The 16454-nt window shown below is 35.6% G+C and overlaps 1 protein-coding gene across 1 annotated transcript in view; it reads right to left on the minus strand.

Annotated features, from left to right (window-relative positions):
• Window positions 1-317: 317 nt before the first annotated feature.
• LGSN (lengsin, lens protein with glutamine synthetase domain) overlaps window positions 318-16454 on the minus strand; it is a 141275-nt gene continuing 125138 nt past the window's right edge. Inside the window, exons 7-8 of the mRNA XM_069488067.1 lie at window positions 14131-14297; window positions 318-1562 (exon numbers count right to left, since the gene is read on the minus strand). Coding sequence (XP_069344168.1) covers window positions 363-1562; window positions 14131-14297 — 1367 coding nt within the window. The 3' untranslated portion in view covers window positions 318-362. The remainder of the gene's footprint in view (window positions 1563-14130; window positions 14298-16454) is intronic.

The raw sequence follows: 16454 nt of genomic DNA on the forward strand, positions 1-16454 counted from the left end.
TTCTTTTAGTCATTTAAATTTTGCTTTCTAATGTTTAAGTCTTTTTGAAAGTGTGTGAATATACTTATCGCCCAAAAAACTGAATATTCCTATCTAGGTCAACATACACAGAAAAATGATGACTAATTGTCAAGATCTAGTAAATTTGCATATTACAGCTTCACCACAACTTTATTGTTTCTGTTATCAGAATCCTCTCAGCAGTCCCACTTCATCTGTTAAATATTCCATGGGACAAAAAAATCACAAAAACATTTGTAATCTTATTGTCATTAATGACAAAAGTTCTGTCTTTTGGTTCTGGTAGATTAGCTACTTAAGCAATAATCACATCTCTAAAGGAATAGTTAAGCATTCTAATTCTAAATAAAATACTCCAAGAATTTATTTCTCTCAGCATCTGTTTCTTCATTTTCCAACTCATATTTCTTCATGGCAACAAAATATCGAATAAAAGTTTCCCCTAGAGCCTCTCTCAGACATTGATCTTCCTCCAGCGCCACAAGGGCGTCTTCCAGTTTCAAAGGGATCTCAGAAGGCTTTGCTTGGTAAAGGTCTGTGCTCTCATCTGGGCCAGCCAAGACCTCATCGCTACTGTGAAGTCCGTCCAAGCCTGCGGCAACAGTCGCAGCCAGCACCAGGTAAGGGTTTGCTGTTGCCGAGCCTAGTTTATTTTCTATCCGGGTGCCTTTCTCCCCATGGCACTTGATGTTAAATGCACAGCTGTTATCGTTGTAGCCCCAGGTTGTAGGCACACTGTCCTTCAGGTCTTTACTCTCCTTGGCATAACGCTTTCGGCAGCTAACAGCAGGTGCCATCAGGCAGCTGAGAGCAGCAGAGTGCTTCAAGAGTCCCGCCAACCATTTTTTCCCAGTGACCGTGAGCTGCTCAACGCCAGAACTGTTGCAGAACAGGTTTTTCTTCCCACCGACATCCCAGAGACTATGAGACAAAATTCCTGAATTGCAGAATCCAGTCTCAATGAAAAAGCTTGCAATGTAATTATATTTCCTTGCTACTTCTTTGACACCTGTTCTGAGAGTAAATGCATTATCAGCTGAACTAATACCAAATTCGGGCAGAAAACAGATTTCCATCTGACCAGGCCTGGTAGAGGAGGAAAAGCTCTCGACGTTGGCTCCTGTGTGATATAAGCCATCAACGAGTTCCTGCATGAAGGGCTGGTCGTGGTTATTTAGTAATGTTGTTGCAGGAAAAGATATGGTCTTTGAGTTGATGATTTCAGGCACACCAAAAATGCAAAAATCATAGATGAAGGCAGAAAGCAGGGAAAAGCCAGAGTCCTGCAGCTGGTTCAGCTGCCTCTTTGCAATGTACCTTGGGGACGTCAACAGAGGCTCGCCGGTCACCGTGAAGGTATCACATATCACTCTTGCAGTTCTCTCAGCCCATGGCAAAACTCTAAAGGTCGATAACTCTGGCATTAGGACTATGTCACTGTTAAAACACGTGGCTCTTATGTGATTCACTTCATTGTCCCTAGGATTCGGTATCAATTCAAGATAACCTCGGGGCATGTAAACACCATGGACCACTTTTTCCTAAAGAAGGAAAAGGATAGCGTAATTAGGTTTTGAATCTTGAAAACAAACGAAAACATTGAAAAAGAGCCTTGCTAATGAGAAAAAAAAAATTTGTTTTGCATCTGTTGGTTAACACTAACTTGATCTCAGATAAATTTTAAATATTTTAAAATAAAACCCCCAAAGTTACCTTTATAAACAACTCAATATTGTAAGCCTTGGAGGCTTTATATGCTCTTAGATCTGAAAATAGCCATTATAAATAAGAGATAGAATGATAAAGAAAATCTCTTTATAGCAGAAGACTAAGGCAAAGCCTTATGGAATTATTTGAAATTATCATAATCACAAGTACTTTTTAAAGCTCTTATTTTATAGTATAGTTGCTAACACTTCAGATAAGGCTTTATTTTGGCTTATTTATTGTAAGCCTGAGTTCACTGACTCTCAAAAGTCTACAGTAAAGAATCCTCAATTTTTCTCAGACAGCCAACTGTGGTCAGTCTACGGGAGGGCTGTCCTAACGCCAGCAAAGACAGGGTGGCTGACGGCTGCACTCCTCTATTTACTTTTACAACTCATTTAAGAATTCACTGCCTCACTGTCTCACAGTCCCAGAAACCTTGTCTATGACTGTGGACCCTAAAGCTTCAGAGCTATAGTTTCTAAAATGTTGTAGCCTTCAAGTCAGCATGAACTAGGTGTCAGCAAATCTGCCTTCTATTCCTAACTCTTTCACTAATTGCTTCTGTGAAGGCGGGCACGTTTCTGGACCATGTGCTTCAGCTTCCACGTCTGTAAAATGAAAGTGTTAGACTAGATGATTGCTAAGGCACTTTCTAGTCATCTCTCTCTAGGGCTCAACAGATTCGGTCATTTATTTAACCTTTGCTAGGTGCTGGGCAACGGGGAAGAGATGAGGTTATAAAGACACATAAAATAATTTCTAAAAATTGTGTATTAGAAATACCAAGAAGGTTAAATATTACATTAATTGGTGGAGAAAAAGCCCTGACTACAAAGTTTGGTTCCCATGGAGTCTGTAATAACGGACTCCATGGGAAGTTAATAAAACATCCTAACATTCTACAAGCCAGACTACTTCTCATGTTACCTCCTGCTCCCAAGAAGCAGGGCTGCGTAGGAGGGGCTGGTGCTAGCAGAGGCGATCTGCTGGTCCACTCTTTTGCCTTTGACCATGAGCTGCGGCCTCCTTCACTTTCCACCTTTGCTACTCATTATTAATGCTATTTTATACTTTTCCTTTTTTAAAAATTTTTAATAGATTTAGGAGGTACAAGTTGAATTCTGTTACATGTATATATTGTACAGTGGTAGAGTCTGGATCTTTAGTGTACCCCTCTCCAAAATAGTGTACCTTGTACCCACAGATAATTTTTCATTCCTCACCCCCTCCCACCTTCTCCCCTTTTGAGTCTCCAGTGTCCATTGTACCATTAAGTGTGTCCGTGTGTAGCCATAGTTTAGCTCCCACTTACAAGTGAGAACATGTGGCATTTATTTTTCTGCTCCTGAATGACTTCACTTAGGATACTGGCCTCCATCTCCATCCAAGTTGCTGCAAAACACATTATTTCATTCTTTCTTGTCACTGGGTAGTACTTCATGGTACATATATGCCACATTTTCTTTATTCACTCATCAGTTCATGGGCACTTAGGTTGATTCCATATCTTTGGGATTCTCTACACATATTTTCAAATGCCATTTTGAATCAACTGATCCAATTCTGCTTTTACCATCATAAAGTTGAGTGAGCCAAGCACTATTCCAGTGGCTACTTAATTTTTCAATTCAGTCAAGGACTTGTACATGTAAACTTTATACACACACACACACACACACACACACTGTGAGATCTTAGAAAATTGTATTATGGAAACCTTTAATTCAAATTTTCACTGTAGGAAATAATGTTATTTCCCTACTTGTTAGTTTTGTAGTTTGATGATCTATATGTTACTTTTGTATGTGTCTAAAATGAGAAATAATGTATTTTATTCATGAGACTTGTAAGAGTTTCTGCAATTTAAATTTGTGTTTGTATTCACTTGGTTGTGAATAGTAGAGAACAGCTGGTTCCCTTTTCACTCAAATAGTCCTTCATGGACTTAAGAATAATTTATTTATTCTTTATTCTTCAGAATACTTTATTCTTCAGGCTATGTGATCCAAGTTTTTGTGAGCGATCTTTTCTAACACTGTCATTTGCTTTATTCTTTTTTGGACATGCAGAATTCAAACTACTCTCCATTAGTTATAGGAAATATTTAAATATATATGAATATGTTCATGACAAATTATTATAAATCGTATTTATAGATGTAAATCACAGGGACAACTTCACACTCCAATATAGATCACTATGGCTACAATAAAAATTTCTTCAGAATAACTTAAATCCCTATGACAACTGAAATTTGGATCATAGTAAAGGTTACCTTTTGAAATAAGCCAAAAATTAGTTATGAGTTCTATAGAAGTATAGCATGTTTTCATCAGATCAAAGAAAGAGCCCACCTTATCTGCATATAATTTAAATAAAAATAAACCCTTTGATCAAAGACAGTATAAGTTGATTGTAAGGTTTAAATATCCTTATATTTGTAAGGCATTTAGCACAGAGCCAGGTACATGGTGAATTCTCTAAAGATAGTAGACACCATTTTATCATACTTTCCCTATTTGGCCTGTTCCAATTATATAACAGTCTTTTTTTCCATTCCCAGTAAATGGTCTGTTTTTTAAAAAAATCAATATTATTTTGATTTAATAAGAAAGAACACTTAGCTCAAATGAAGAATAAAAGGATATATTAAAGCTGAGCTGGAGACAGTTGGTGCAATGAAAGAAAAGCATTGAACTGGAAGTGAGGAGTCACAGATTAATATCCGAGCTTTGCTACTAACTGCCTGCATAATTTTAAGAAAGCCGTTCATAATTTTTCTGGGCCTCACTTTCCTCATTTACAAATGAAGAAGATGGATTATATTACCTATTTGCTTTCATGGTCTAACAATAATGTTCAAAATGATGTTTTATTTTTCACAAGTAGAATAAATAGAATAGAAAATAGAAACGACTTAAAATTATTTTTATAAAGATTGAAGTTATGAGCAGCCTCAGCAAGAGCAAGACCTCGTCTCTACTAAAAATAGAAAGAAATTAGTTGGACCACTAAAAATACACAGAAAACATTAGTCAGGCATGGTGTCACATGCTGTAGTCCCAGCTACTCAGGAGGCTGAGGCAGGAGGATCGCTTAAGCCCAGGAGTTTGAGGTTGCTGTGAGCTAGGCTGATGCCACGGCACTCTAGCCCAGGCAACAGAGCAAGACTCTGTCTCCAAAAAAAAAAAAAGATTGAAGTTACTTTTTACTAAGCCATATGAACATTCAAACTATTGATTCTACTCTTTGTTTAATGAATTTCCCATGCAGAATTATGTGTATGCATATATATATATATATACGCACTGTATAGACAAGCATTCATAAATGAACCTATTTTTAATGCCTATTCACAATCCATTTTCCAATGTCAATTATTTAATCATAAATTACAAGTATTCAAGAGAGGGCACACAGCAAGATGGCCAAATAGAAATCTCCAGCAATTGTCCCTCTGCATGAACACCAAATTCAACAACTATCCACACAAGAGAGCAACTTCAGAAGAACCAAAAATCAGGTGAGTGATGGTACTACATGGCTTTGACATTGTATCAAGGAAAGAGGCACTGACAAGGGCAGAAAAGACAATCTTGCATTGCCTACACCACCCCTCCCCCATCCCTCAGCAGTGCTGTGCCATCTCTTACCAAGTGGAGAGAGAATCTGTGTGCCCTGGGAGAGTTAAGTGACTGTGGGACTTTGCATTGAAACTCAGGGCCACCCTGGCACACGAGAACACAGCACAGGGCAGAATTCTGCCACCGCCCATGGAGGAAGCATTTAGACCAGCCTGGCCAGAGGGAAATCCTCCACCCCAAAACCCAAGTTACAGCTAGCAACACCAGTGGATGACAAAAAGTAGCCTGGGTCCTAGACTAAATTCATAAGGCAGTTGGGCTACAAAGGCCTTGGGCAATTCCTGCAGCTATGCTGGTTCAGAGCCAGTGGACTTGGGGTGCACATGACCCAGAGAGAAACCAGCAGCGCAGCCAAGCCAGTGCCTGTGTCACTCCACCCCCAACTATAAGCAGCGCAGCTCAGGGAGTCTTCTTCCACTTAGGTAAAGAAAGGGAAGAGTTCAGAGGACTTTGTTTTGCATGTTGGGTACCAGCTTAGCCACAGTAAAATAAAGTACCAAACAGACTCCTACAGCCCCCTGACTCCAGGCCCTAGTTCCTGGATGGCAATTCTGGACCCACCCTGGGCCAGAAGGAAACATGCTGCCCTGAAGGGAAGAACTCACTCACATTCATCTCTTCAACTCATGGATAATTCTCAAGGGCAGACCATATGTTAGGCCACAAAACAAGTCTCAAAAAATTCAAAAAAATTGAAATTATACCAAGTATTTTCATTGACCATAATGGAATAAAACTAGAAATCAATAAAAAAAGAACATTGGAAAATATACAAACACAAGGAAATTAAACAATACACTCCTGAATTACCAGGAGTCAATGAAGAGATTAAGAAGGAAATTAAAAAATTTCTCAAATGAAAATGAAAACATAACATACCAAAACCTATGGGGTACAGCAAAGCAGCAATAAGAAGGAAGTTTATAGCAATAAGTGCCTACCTAAAAACAATAGAAAAGCATCTCAAAGAACAACAAAAACAAGAGAAAACCAAACCCAAAATTCAAAGGAAAGAGATAATAAAAATCAGGGTAGAAATGAATGAAATTGAAACCAAAGAAATAATACAAAAGAACAACAAAACAAAAAGCTGGGTTTTTTGACAATATAAACCAAATTGACAAACCATTAGCTATACTAACCAAGAAAAAAAAAGAGGACCCAAATAAATAAAATCAGAGATGAAAAAGGAGGCATTACAACTGATACTGCAGAAATCCAAAGGATCATTAGAAACTACTATGAGCAACTACATGTCAATAAATCCAAAACCTAGAAGAAATGGATAAATTCCTAGAAATATACAACCTACCAAGATTAAACCAGGAAGAACCCAAAACCCAAATAAATTGATAACAAGTAATGATATAGAAGTAGTAATAAACAATCTCCCACCAAAGAAATGCCCAGGTCTCTATAGTTTCAATGCTGAAATCTAAAAAGCCTTCAAAGAACTAATAACAATTCTACTTAAGCTATTCCAAAAAATTGAGGAGAAGGGAATACTTCCAAACTCATTCTATGAGGCCTGTATCACCCTGATACCAAAACCAGACAAAGACACAACAAAAAGAAAACTATAGGCCAATATCTCTGATGAACATAGGTGTAAAAATCCTAAACAAAATACTAGCAAACCAAATTAAAAAACACATTAAAAAGATTATTCATCATGATCAAGTGGGATTCATCCCAGGGATGAAAGGATGGTTCAACATATGTAAATCAAGCAATGCAATACATCATATCAACAGAATGAAGGACAAAAACCATATGATCATTTCCATTTGTGCTGAAAAAAACATTCAATAAAATTCAATATCCCTTCATGATATAAACTCTCAAAAACTAAACATAAAAGGAACTTACCTCAACATGATAAAAGCCATATATGACAGACCCACAGCAAGTATCATACCGAATGGGGGAAAACGGAAAGCCTTTTTTCTAATATCTGGAATACAACAAGGAGGCCCACTTTCACCACTGTTATTCAACATAGTACTAGAAGGTCTAGCTAGAGCTAGAGAAGAGAAAGAAATAAAGGGCTTCTATACTGGAAAAGAAGAAGTCAAACCATCCTTGTTCTCAGATAATATGATCTTATACTGAGGGAAAGATTCGACAATAAAACCATTAGAACTGATAAACAAATTAAGTAAAGATGCAGGATACAAAATCAACATACAAAAATCAGCAGCATTTCTATATGCCAACAGTAAACGATCTGAATAAGAAACCAAGAAAGTAATCCCATTTATTAATACAATACCTACAAATAAAATAAACTTAACCAAAGAAATAAAAGATCCTCTATAATTAAAACTATAAAACATTGGTGAAAGAAATTGAAGAGGATGCAAAAAAACAAAAAGATAGTCCATGCTCATGGACTAGAAGAATCAATATTATTAAAACATCCTTACTACCCAAAGCAACCTACACATTCAATGCAATTCCCATCAAAATACCTGTGACATTCTTCACAGAAATACAAAAAAAAATATTCCAAAATGTATATGGAACCATAAAAGATCCACTATAACAATTTTGAGCAAAAAGAACAAAACTGGAAGAATCACCTTACCTGACTTTGAATTATACTTCAGAGCTATAGTAACCAAAACTGCATGGTACTGGCATAAAAACAGACACATAAACAAATGAAACAGAACACAGAACCCAGAAATAAATCAATATATCTATAGTGAACTTATCTTTGACAAAGTAGCCAAGAACATACAGTGGGGAAAGGACAGTCTCTTTAATAAATTGTGCTGAGGAAACTGAATATCCATATGCAGAAGAATGAAACTATACCCTATCTCTCACCATTTACAAAAGTTAAATCAAAATGGATTAAAGATTTAAATATAAGACCTGAAGCTATGAAACTACTAAAAGAAAACATTTGGGAAATGCTTCAGGACATTGGTCTAGGCAAGCAGTTCTTGAGTAATACCCCCAAAGCACAGACAACTGAAGCAAAATTGGACAAATGGGATCACATCAAGCTAAAAGGCTTCTGCACCACAAAGGAAAAATCAACAAAGTGAAGAGACAACTCACAGAATGGGAGAAAATATTTGAAAATTACACATTTGACTGGGGATTAATAACTAGAACATATAAGTAGGTCCAACAACTCAATAAGAAATAAATAATCTGGTTAAAAAATGGACAAAGGATCTGGATAGACATTTCTCTAAAGAAGATATACAAATGGTCATACAAATGGTATAAAAACACAGCCCAAGTAATTACTGTCTCCAAGAAACACATCTCATCCACAAGGACTCACAGAGACTCAAGGTTAAGGGATGAAAATGGATATTCTACACAAATAGAAACCACAAGTGAGCAGGTGTGGCCATTCTCATATCAGATAAGACAGATTTTAAATCAACAATGGTAAGGAAAAAAAAAGGAGAAAGATGATCATTATATAATGGTAAAGGGAGCAATTCAACAAGAGGACATGACAATCCTAAATATATATGAACCTAACACAGGAGTTCCCAGTTTCATAAAGCAAACTCTTTGAGATCTAAGTAAACAAATAGACACTATCATCTTAATTGCTGGGGAATTCAACATTCCACCGACAGAACTGGACATATCATTGAAGCAGAAAATGAATAAAGAAACATTGGACTTAAACAAGAGTCCAGAAAAAAAAAACTGGACCTAACAATATTTACAGAAAATTCTATCCCAAAACTACTGAATGTACATTCTTCTCATCAGCACATGGGACATAGTAAAAAATTGATCATATCTTAGGCAACAAACCAAGTCTCAGTGGATTCAAAAAATTCACAATCATACCATGTATCTTCTCAGATCACAGTGGAATAAAATTAAAAATCAATTCCAAGAGAAACACTCAAAACTATACAAAGTCATAGAAATTAAACAACCTGAAGCTAAATGATCCTTGGGTTAATGATAAAATTAAGATGGAAATCAAAAGATTCTTTGAACTGAATGAAAAAGGGGATGCAAGTTTTCAAAATCTATGGGATACAGTAAAAGCAGTCTTGAGGGGAATGTTCATAAATGCCCACATCAAAAAGGCAGAAAGATCACAAAGTTAACAACCTAATGTCACAATTCAAGAAACTAGAAAAAGAAGAACAAACCCAACCCAAGTCAGCAGAAGAAAAGAAATAACTACACTCAGAGCAGAACTAAATGAAATGGAAACCAATAAAGCAACACAAAGGCTCAATGAAGCAAAAAGTTGGTTCTTTGAAAAGATAAACAAAATCAATAGACCACTACCAGATTAACCAGAAATAGAAGAAAAATGACTCAAGGAAGCTCAATCAGAAAGGAAAAAGGAGACATTACAACTGATACCACAGAAATACAAAATATCATCTATGAATACAATGAAAACTTCCACACAAACTAGAAACCCTAGAGGAAATAGACAAATTCCTGGAAACACACAACCCCCCAAACATGAATCAGGAAGAAATAGAAATCCAGAAGAGATCTATAATGAGCAGTGAGATTGAAGCAGTAATAAAAAATCTCCTAACACAAAAAAAATCCTTGGACCAGACAGATTCATAGCTGATGTCTACCAGACCTACAAAATAAAAACAGGTACCTATCCTACAAAAACTATTCCATAACATCAAGAAGAAAGGAATCGTCCCTAACTCATTTTTTGAAGCCAATATCATCCTGATACCAAAGCCAGGAAAGGGCACAACAAAAAAAAAAAAAAAAGAAGAAAAGAAAAGAAAACTATAGGCCAATATCCCTTATGGCCTACATGTAAAAGTCCTGAATAAAATATTAGTAAACTGAATTCAACAGCACATCAAAGATAATCCACTGTGATCAAATTGGTTTTATCCCAGAATGCAAATTTGGTTTAACATACACAAATCAATTAGTGTGATTCATCACAGAAACAGAAACAAAAACGAAGACCATATGATCATCTCAATAGATGCAGAAAAAGCATTCAATAAAATCCAGCACTCTTTCATGATAAAAAATCCTCAACAAAGTAGGCATATAAGGAACATATGTCAAAAGTATAAAAGCTGTATATGACAAACCCACAGCCAACATCATACTGAATGGGGAAAAGTTGAAAGCATTCCCCTTAGAAACTGGAACAAGACAAGGGTACCCACTGCCACCACCTCTATTCAACATAGTACTTGAAGTCCTAGCCAGAGCAATCAGAGAAGAGAAAAAAAAATGGGGTGTCCAAATTGGGGAAGAGGAGGTCAAACTATCCCTATTTGCTGATGATATGATTTTGTATCTAGAAAGCCCTAAGGACTCCACCAAAAGACTCCTGAAATCGATAAGTAAATTCAGCAAAGTCTCAGGTTACAAAATCAATGCACACAAACCAGTAGCATTCCTACATACTAGTAACAGTCAAACAGAGCGTCAAAGCAAGGAATCAATACCATTCACAATAGCTACAAAGAAAATAAAATATAGAAATATATTTAACCAAGGATGTGAATGATCTCTACAACAAAAACTAAAAAACACTAGTGAAAGAAATCACATATGACACAAACAAATGGAAAAACAACTCTTGCTCATGGATTGGTAGAATCAATATCATTAAAATGTCCATACTGCCCAAAGCGATTTACAGACTCAACGAAATCCCCATCAAAATACCAATATCATATATCATAGATCTGGGGAAAAAAAAAAAAAACTCCTAAGCTTCATTTGGAACCAAAAAAGAGCCCAAATAGCCACATCAATCCTAAGCAAAAAGAACAAATCTGGAGGCATCATATTACCTGATTTCAAATTATGCTACAAGGCCATAGTAACCAAAACAGCATGATATTAGTATAAAAGTAGAGACATCCATCAATGGAACTGAAGAGAGAACCCAGAAATAAAACCATCTACCTACAACTAGATGATCTTCAACAAAGCAGACAACAATATGCAGTGGGGAAAGGATGACCTATTCAGTAAATGGTGCTGGGAAAATTGGATAGCCACGAGCAGAAGAAGGAAATAGGTCACCTATCTCTCACCATTTACAACAATTAATTCAAGATGGATAAAAGACTTAAATGTAAGGCATGAAACCATAAAAATTCTAGAAGAAAATAGAGGGAAAACTCTTCTAGACATCAGCCTAAGCAAAGAATTTATGACTAAGACCCCAAAGGCAAATACAGCAACAACAAAAATAAATCAATGGGACTTAATTATATTAAAAAACTTCTGCACAGCAAAGGAAATAATCAACAGAGTGAATAGATAACCTACAGAATGGGAGAATATATTCACAATCTATACATTCAACAAAGGACTAATATCCAGAATCTACAAAGAACTCAATCAAATCAGAAAAAAAAAAAAAAAAAACAACCCCATCAAAAAGTGGGCAAAAGACATGAACAGAAGTTTTTCTAAAGAAGATAGACTCATTTCCAACAAACATGTGAAAAAATGCTCAACATCAGGAATCATCAGGGAAATACAAATTAAAACTACAATGAGGTACCACCACACCCCTATCAGAATGGCCATTATTAAAAAGTCAAAAAACAATAGATGCTGGTGTGGATGCAGAGAGAAAGTAATACTTATACACTGCTGGTGGGACTGCAAATTAGTACAGTGTCTATGAAAAATAGCATGGAGATTCCTCAAAGAAATAAATGTAGATCTACCATTCAATCCAGCAATCCCACTGCTAGGTATCTACCCAAAGGAAATGAAGTCATTTTATCAAAAAGAAAGCTGTGTGCCAGTGTTTACTGCAGCACAATTCATAATTCCAAGAATGTGGGCCGGGCGCGGTGGCTCACGCCTGTAATCCTAGCACTCTGGGAGGCCGAGGCGGGTGGATCGCTCGAGGTCAGGAGTTCAAGACCAGCCTGAACAAGAGTGAGACCCCATCTCTACTAAAAATAGAAAGAAATTATATGGACAACTAAAATATATATATACAAAAAATTAGCCGGGCATGGTGGCACATGCCTGTAGTCCCAGCTACTCGGGAGGCTGAGGCAGTAGGATTGCTTGAGCCCAGGAGTTTGAGGTTGCTGTGAGCTAGACTGACGCCACGGCACTCACTCTAGCCCGGGCAACAGAGTGAGACTCTGTCTCAAAAAAAAAAAAAAAAAAAAAAGAATGTGGAATCAACATAACTGCCCATCAATTCATGAGCAGATAAAGAAAATGTGGTATACATACACCATGGAGTACTACTCAGCCATAAAAAGGAATGGAATAATATTGTTTTCAGCAACTTGGATGGAACTGGAAGACCATTATCCTAAGTGAAGTATCTCAGGGATGGAAAACCAAATACCATTGTTCTCACTAGTAAGTAGAAGCTAAACAGTGGGTACATATGGGCACAACGTGATATAAAAGACTTGAAAAACCAAGAATGGGGAAGGGAGGGTAAGTGTGGAATAAAAACTTACCTGTTGCATACAATGAACATTATTGTAGTGACGGGTACACCAAAAGCCCTGACTTAAGCATTATTCAAATTATCCATGTAACAAAAACATTTGTACCCCCTTAATTAATATTTTGAAATTAAAAAATAATAATAGTAATATCAATCCTCTGCAAAGGTAAACAGCATATTAAGTTTTATTTTTGTAAAAGCATTCCACTGAGGAAATAGAATAATATTCTAAATATGTAGCTTTTAGATGCCATTAGTGAAACAAATGATTAAAACTTGGCAAAAACTAAACAGCAAATGGTTTTATATTGAGGTATCCGGCAAGTGCCTGAAGTGCCAGATATGTTCTTATTGATTGAAAGAGATTCATGTGAATTATATTCTGGGCCTGTCCACAGGAAACTTTACATTTTGTTATCAAAATTAACTAATGTGTTCTTGCCTTTATGAAGAGGAAACAATAACTACAGGTAGGTCCAAAGAATTCCCTAAGAAATAAGTTGAACCTGTTGGAATTCTTTAAAAAGTATTTGTGAAGATGCCTGGTTTTTCACAAAATAAATCAAATAAGATAAATTATAATTTGTTATTAAAGTGATAAAAATATTATATATAATATATATTTTTAAATAGTTAAACACAGTGGATGCTTAACTTTTACACTTTCTTACATAATACTGACTAATGTCTCTTCCTAAGAAATTTGATGTTTAAATAACACAACAAATCAGTCACCAAAATATACATGACGTAAACTGACCAAATAAAATCTAAAAATCTCTCAAAACAACAAAAATACAATGTTTCTTGATGTCATCATTTTCAGGAATTTAATAATATTCATTAAGTCATCCAACAACGAGGTATTTTCTTATCAGAATTAGTTGCTGAAAGGGATATGCTTTTCATCTAACAAATTCTTTCTATTTAATAATTTCCCCTTTCATATTTGTTCTTGGGTCTTCTGTTACAATTTTCTCACGTCAAATAAAATATAATCTTCATAATTGCAATAGGAAAGAAAAGATAATTCTATGGAGGGAAACTATTCAAGGCAGAAGAACTAAAATTACCAGTCTTAATTACTTTTGTATTTCTGTTGGGTAAAGGAATTGATGTTTGAGAACTGAGAGTATACGCTCAGCTCCTTGGGGAGCAATTATGTGTTTGGGGAGAAACAAGAGAGGAAACAAAATAAATTATTGATTTTCAGCTTGAATTGCTGTATAGAGTACCAGAAAATAAGGAAGGGTAATAAGAACCATTTGCTTCCTAATGGTCATGAAATTACATTCAATCACAACTGTGTGTAAAACTCACTTGAAAAAAATGTGCAGGGATACTCTTAGACCTGGACACACCATGGAGATCTGTTGCTTCAAATCGCACAAACTGGAGGTGATTTTTAGCCATTGCTTGTTTAATGTGCTTCATTCTAGATGAAAGTTGAGGTGTGATCAAAATTTGATTGATGTCCCTGGTGCAATCTGTAAAATAAATAATAGTTCTAAGTCACTAGATCATGATGGACTGAGAAGCAAAAGGAGACTAGAGAATAGTGAATTAGTCACTATGATTACAACAAAAGCATTATATGTTCATCACTTCATTGGCTTGGAGTTGAAGATCTTACCTTTCTCACCCTGCCTTTATCATCTTCCCAAGATCATGTGCCTAAAAGTGGATTGTTTATCATTTGGAACTTGGTTAAAGTTAACATTATTTGCATAAGTCTATAGCAATATCATATGTAGGTCCTTACAAAAATCCCTTTGCTTATGTAAATTAGAACAAATTTGCATAACTGGCACCATAAAAGTCTGTATGTAGATGACAATCATTGAAAAGATTTTGGGCTTCTTGAACTAACTGCTAATTCTTAAATTTAAAGTTTCTTTACGATTGAAGGTAAAATTGTTTTTATTTTCTGTTGTTTGATTTTGTTTTGATTTTTAGTTTTGGGTTTTTGTGTTCTTTGTTTGTTTTTGTTTTTGTCAAAAGGGCTTTATATCTTTATAATGACATCTGAATCTAAGAAGATTACATCTCTCTGTCAAATATAAAATGTAAGTAAGCAAACCAAGTATCTTTTTTAAGAATGAGAGTGTAGGAGATGAAAAATCTGGACTGCATACTCAATTTTAAAATTAGAAACATAAAAAATGTTCAAGACTTTTAAGATAGTCTGCAAATTCTAAAACTTTAGTGCTAAAAGAGACTTTAGGGATAAATCATCTAATCTAGCCAACTCGTTAGCTTGAGTCCCAGAGTGATACAATGAGGTACTCTAAATCATACTATCAATTCATTGCCAAAATTGAATGTAGAATTCAGACTTCTTAACTCCTGGTGGGTGGCTTATTACCACAAATTCAAGGAATATAGCACATAGAAGGGTCAGGCACACAGTACATACTACAAATGTTAGTTACTGTCAGAACTTTTAGGAGAGGCAGCAGAGTATAGTGGTTCAGCACAAAACACTGAAGCCCGTCTGCCTCCCTTCAAATTCTCTTTGCCCTGATAGCGATCTTATCCTCTTTGTGCCTTGCCTTCCTCATTGATAAAATATTACCTACTTTATAGGCTTTTTATGAGGATTAAACAAGTTATTTAATAGTTACTAGCAGACAGTAAGCACCATATAAGTGCTACTTAACCACATAAAGTGAGCACAATTATGCTAATCCTCGCAAATGGTACCACGGTCGTGTCTGCATCCAAACACCCATCAATCTGTCACATTGCTGATGTTAAACAGCTATAATTTTAAAGTGATACCTGAGTATCCTTTTTCAAGATATAATTAAGCTTTAAAAATGAGGATAAAGATTGACAGTTTAAAAACATAGATTAAGTAGATTTTAAGTACATGAAGCATGAGGAAAACAAATTACTGGTTCCACCTATGCAAATATATTACAGATAATGTCCTGTCACTGATACATTTGGCTACTCTGAGACTCCTGAGGCTTTATTGCTACCTTCCATTTAACACAAACAATTAAGCTGTAGCAATTACAATGTTTCATGCTAAATTAACAGTTGCTGTATTCCCAATCTATTCTGAAATATTGGGTGTTCAGCCCAAGATGAACAATGCTTTTTAAATAAAATCAAATTTGTAGGCATTTTCATACATGTAAATTTTCAAATAATCAGTATTTTAAACATAAGCAATTATAGATAGGCTATGGAGAAGGCATCTCCTACAAAAGGGAAAAGGCAAATTTTATTGGTTCACCAGTAATAGGATGACAGGTAATCTTATTATCAATAGTCCTTTACCTTATCTGTATCTTCTAAATTTTCTACAATAAATGTGTACTATTTTAAAACAAGAATTATATTCATCCACTCAAGATAGATTTTTTTTTCATCACCACATGCTATTCACACTAGATGTATATCTAGGAAGCAACCCTGTTCTCATAAAACTTTATATTATCGAGTGGGGTGACTATAGACAATAAACATGCCATCAGTTGCAAAGGTAGGATAATTTCATATGATGAAAATGCTGAAAAAAATAAACCTTAATCACCTGGAGTATTAATTATATGAGACTTGATCACAACATGGACAGGTCTAACCCTTGATTTACTTGAAGATCTGAAAGTTGTACTGGGACTGGACAGTGAGTA

The sequence above is a fragment of the Eulemur rufifrons genome, chromosome 15 (assembly GCF_041146395.1).
Source record: "Eulemur rufifrons isolate Redbay chromosome 15, OSU_ERuf_1, whole genome shotgun sequence".
NCBI lineage: Eukaryota > Metazoa > Chordata > Mammalia > Primates > Lemuridae > Eulemur > Eulemur rufifrons.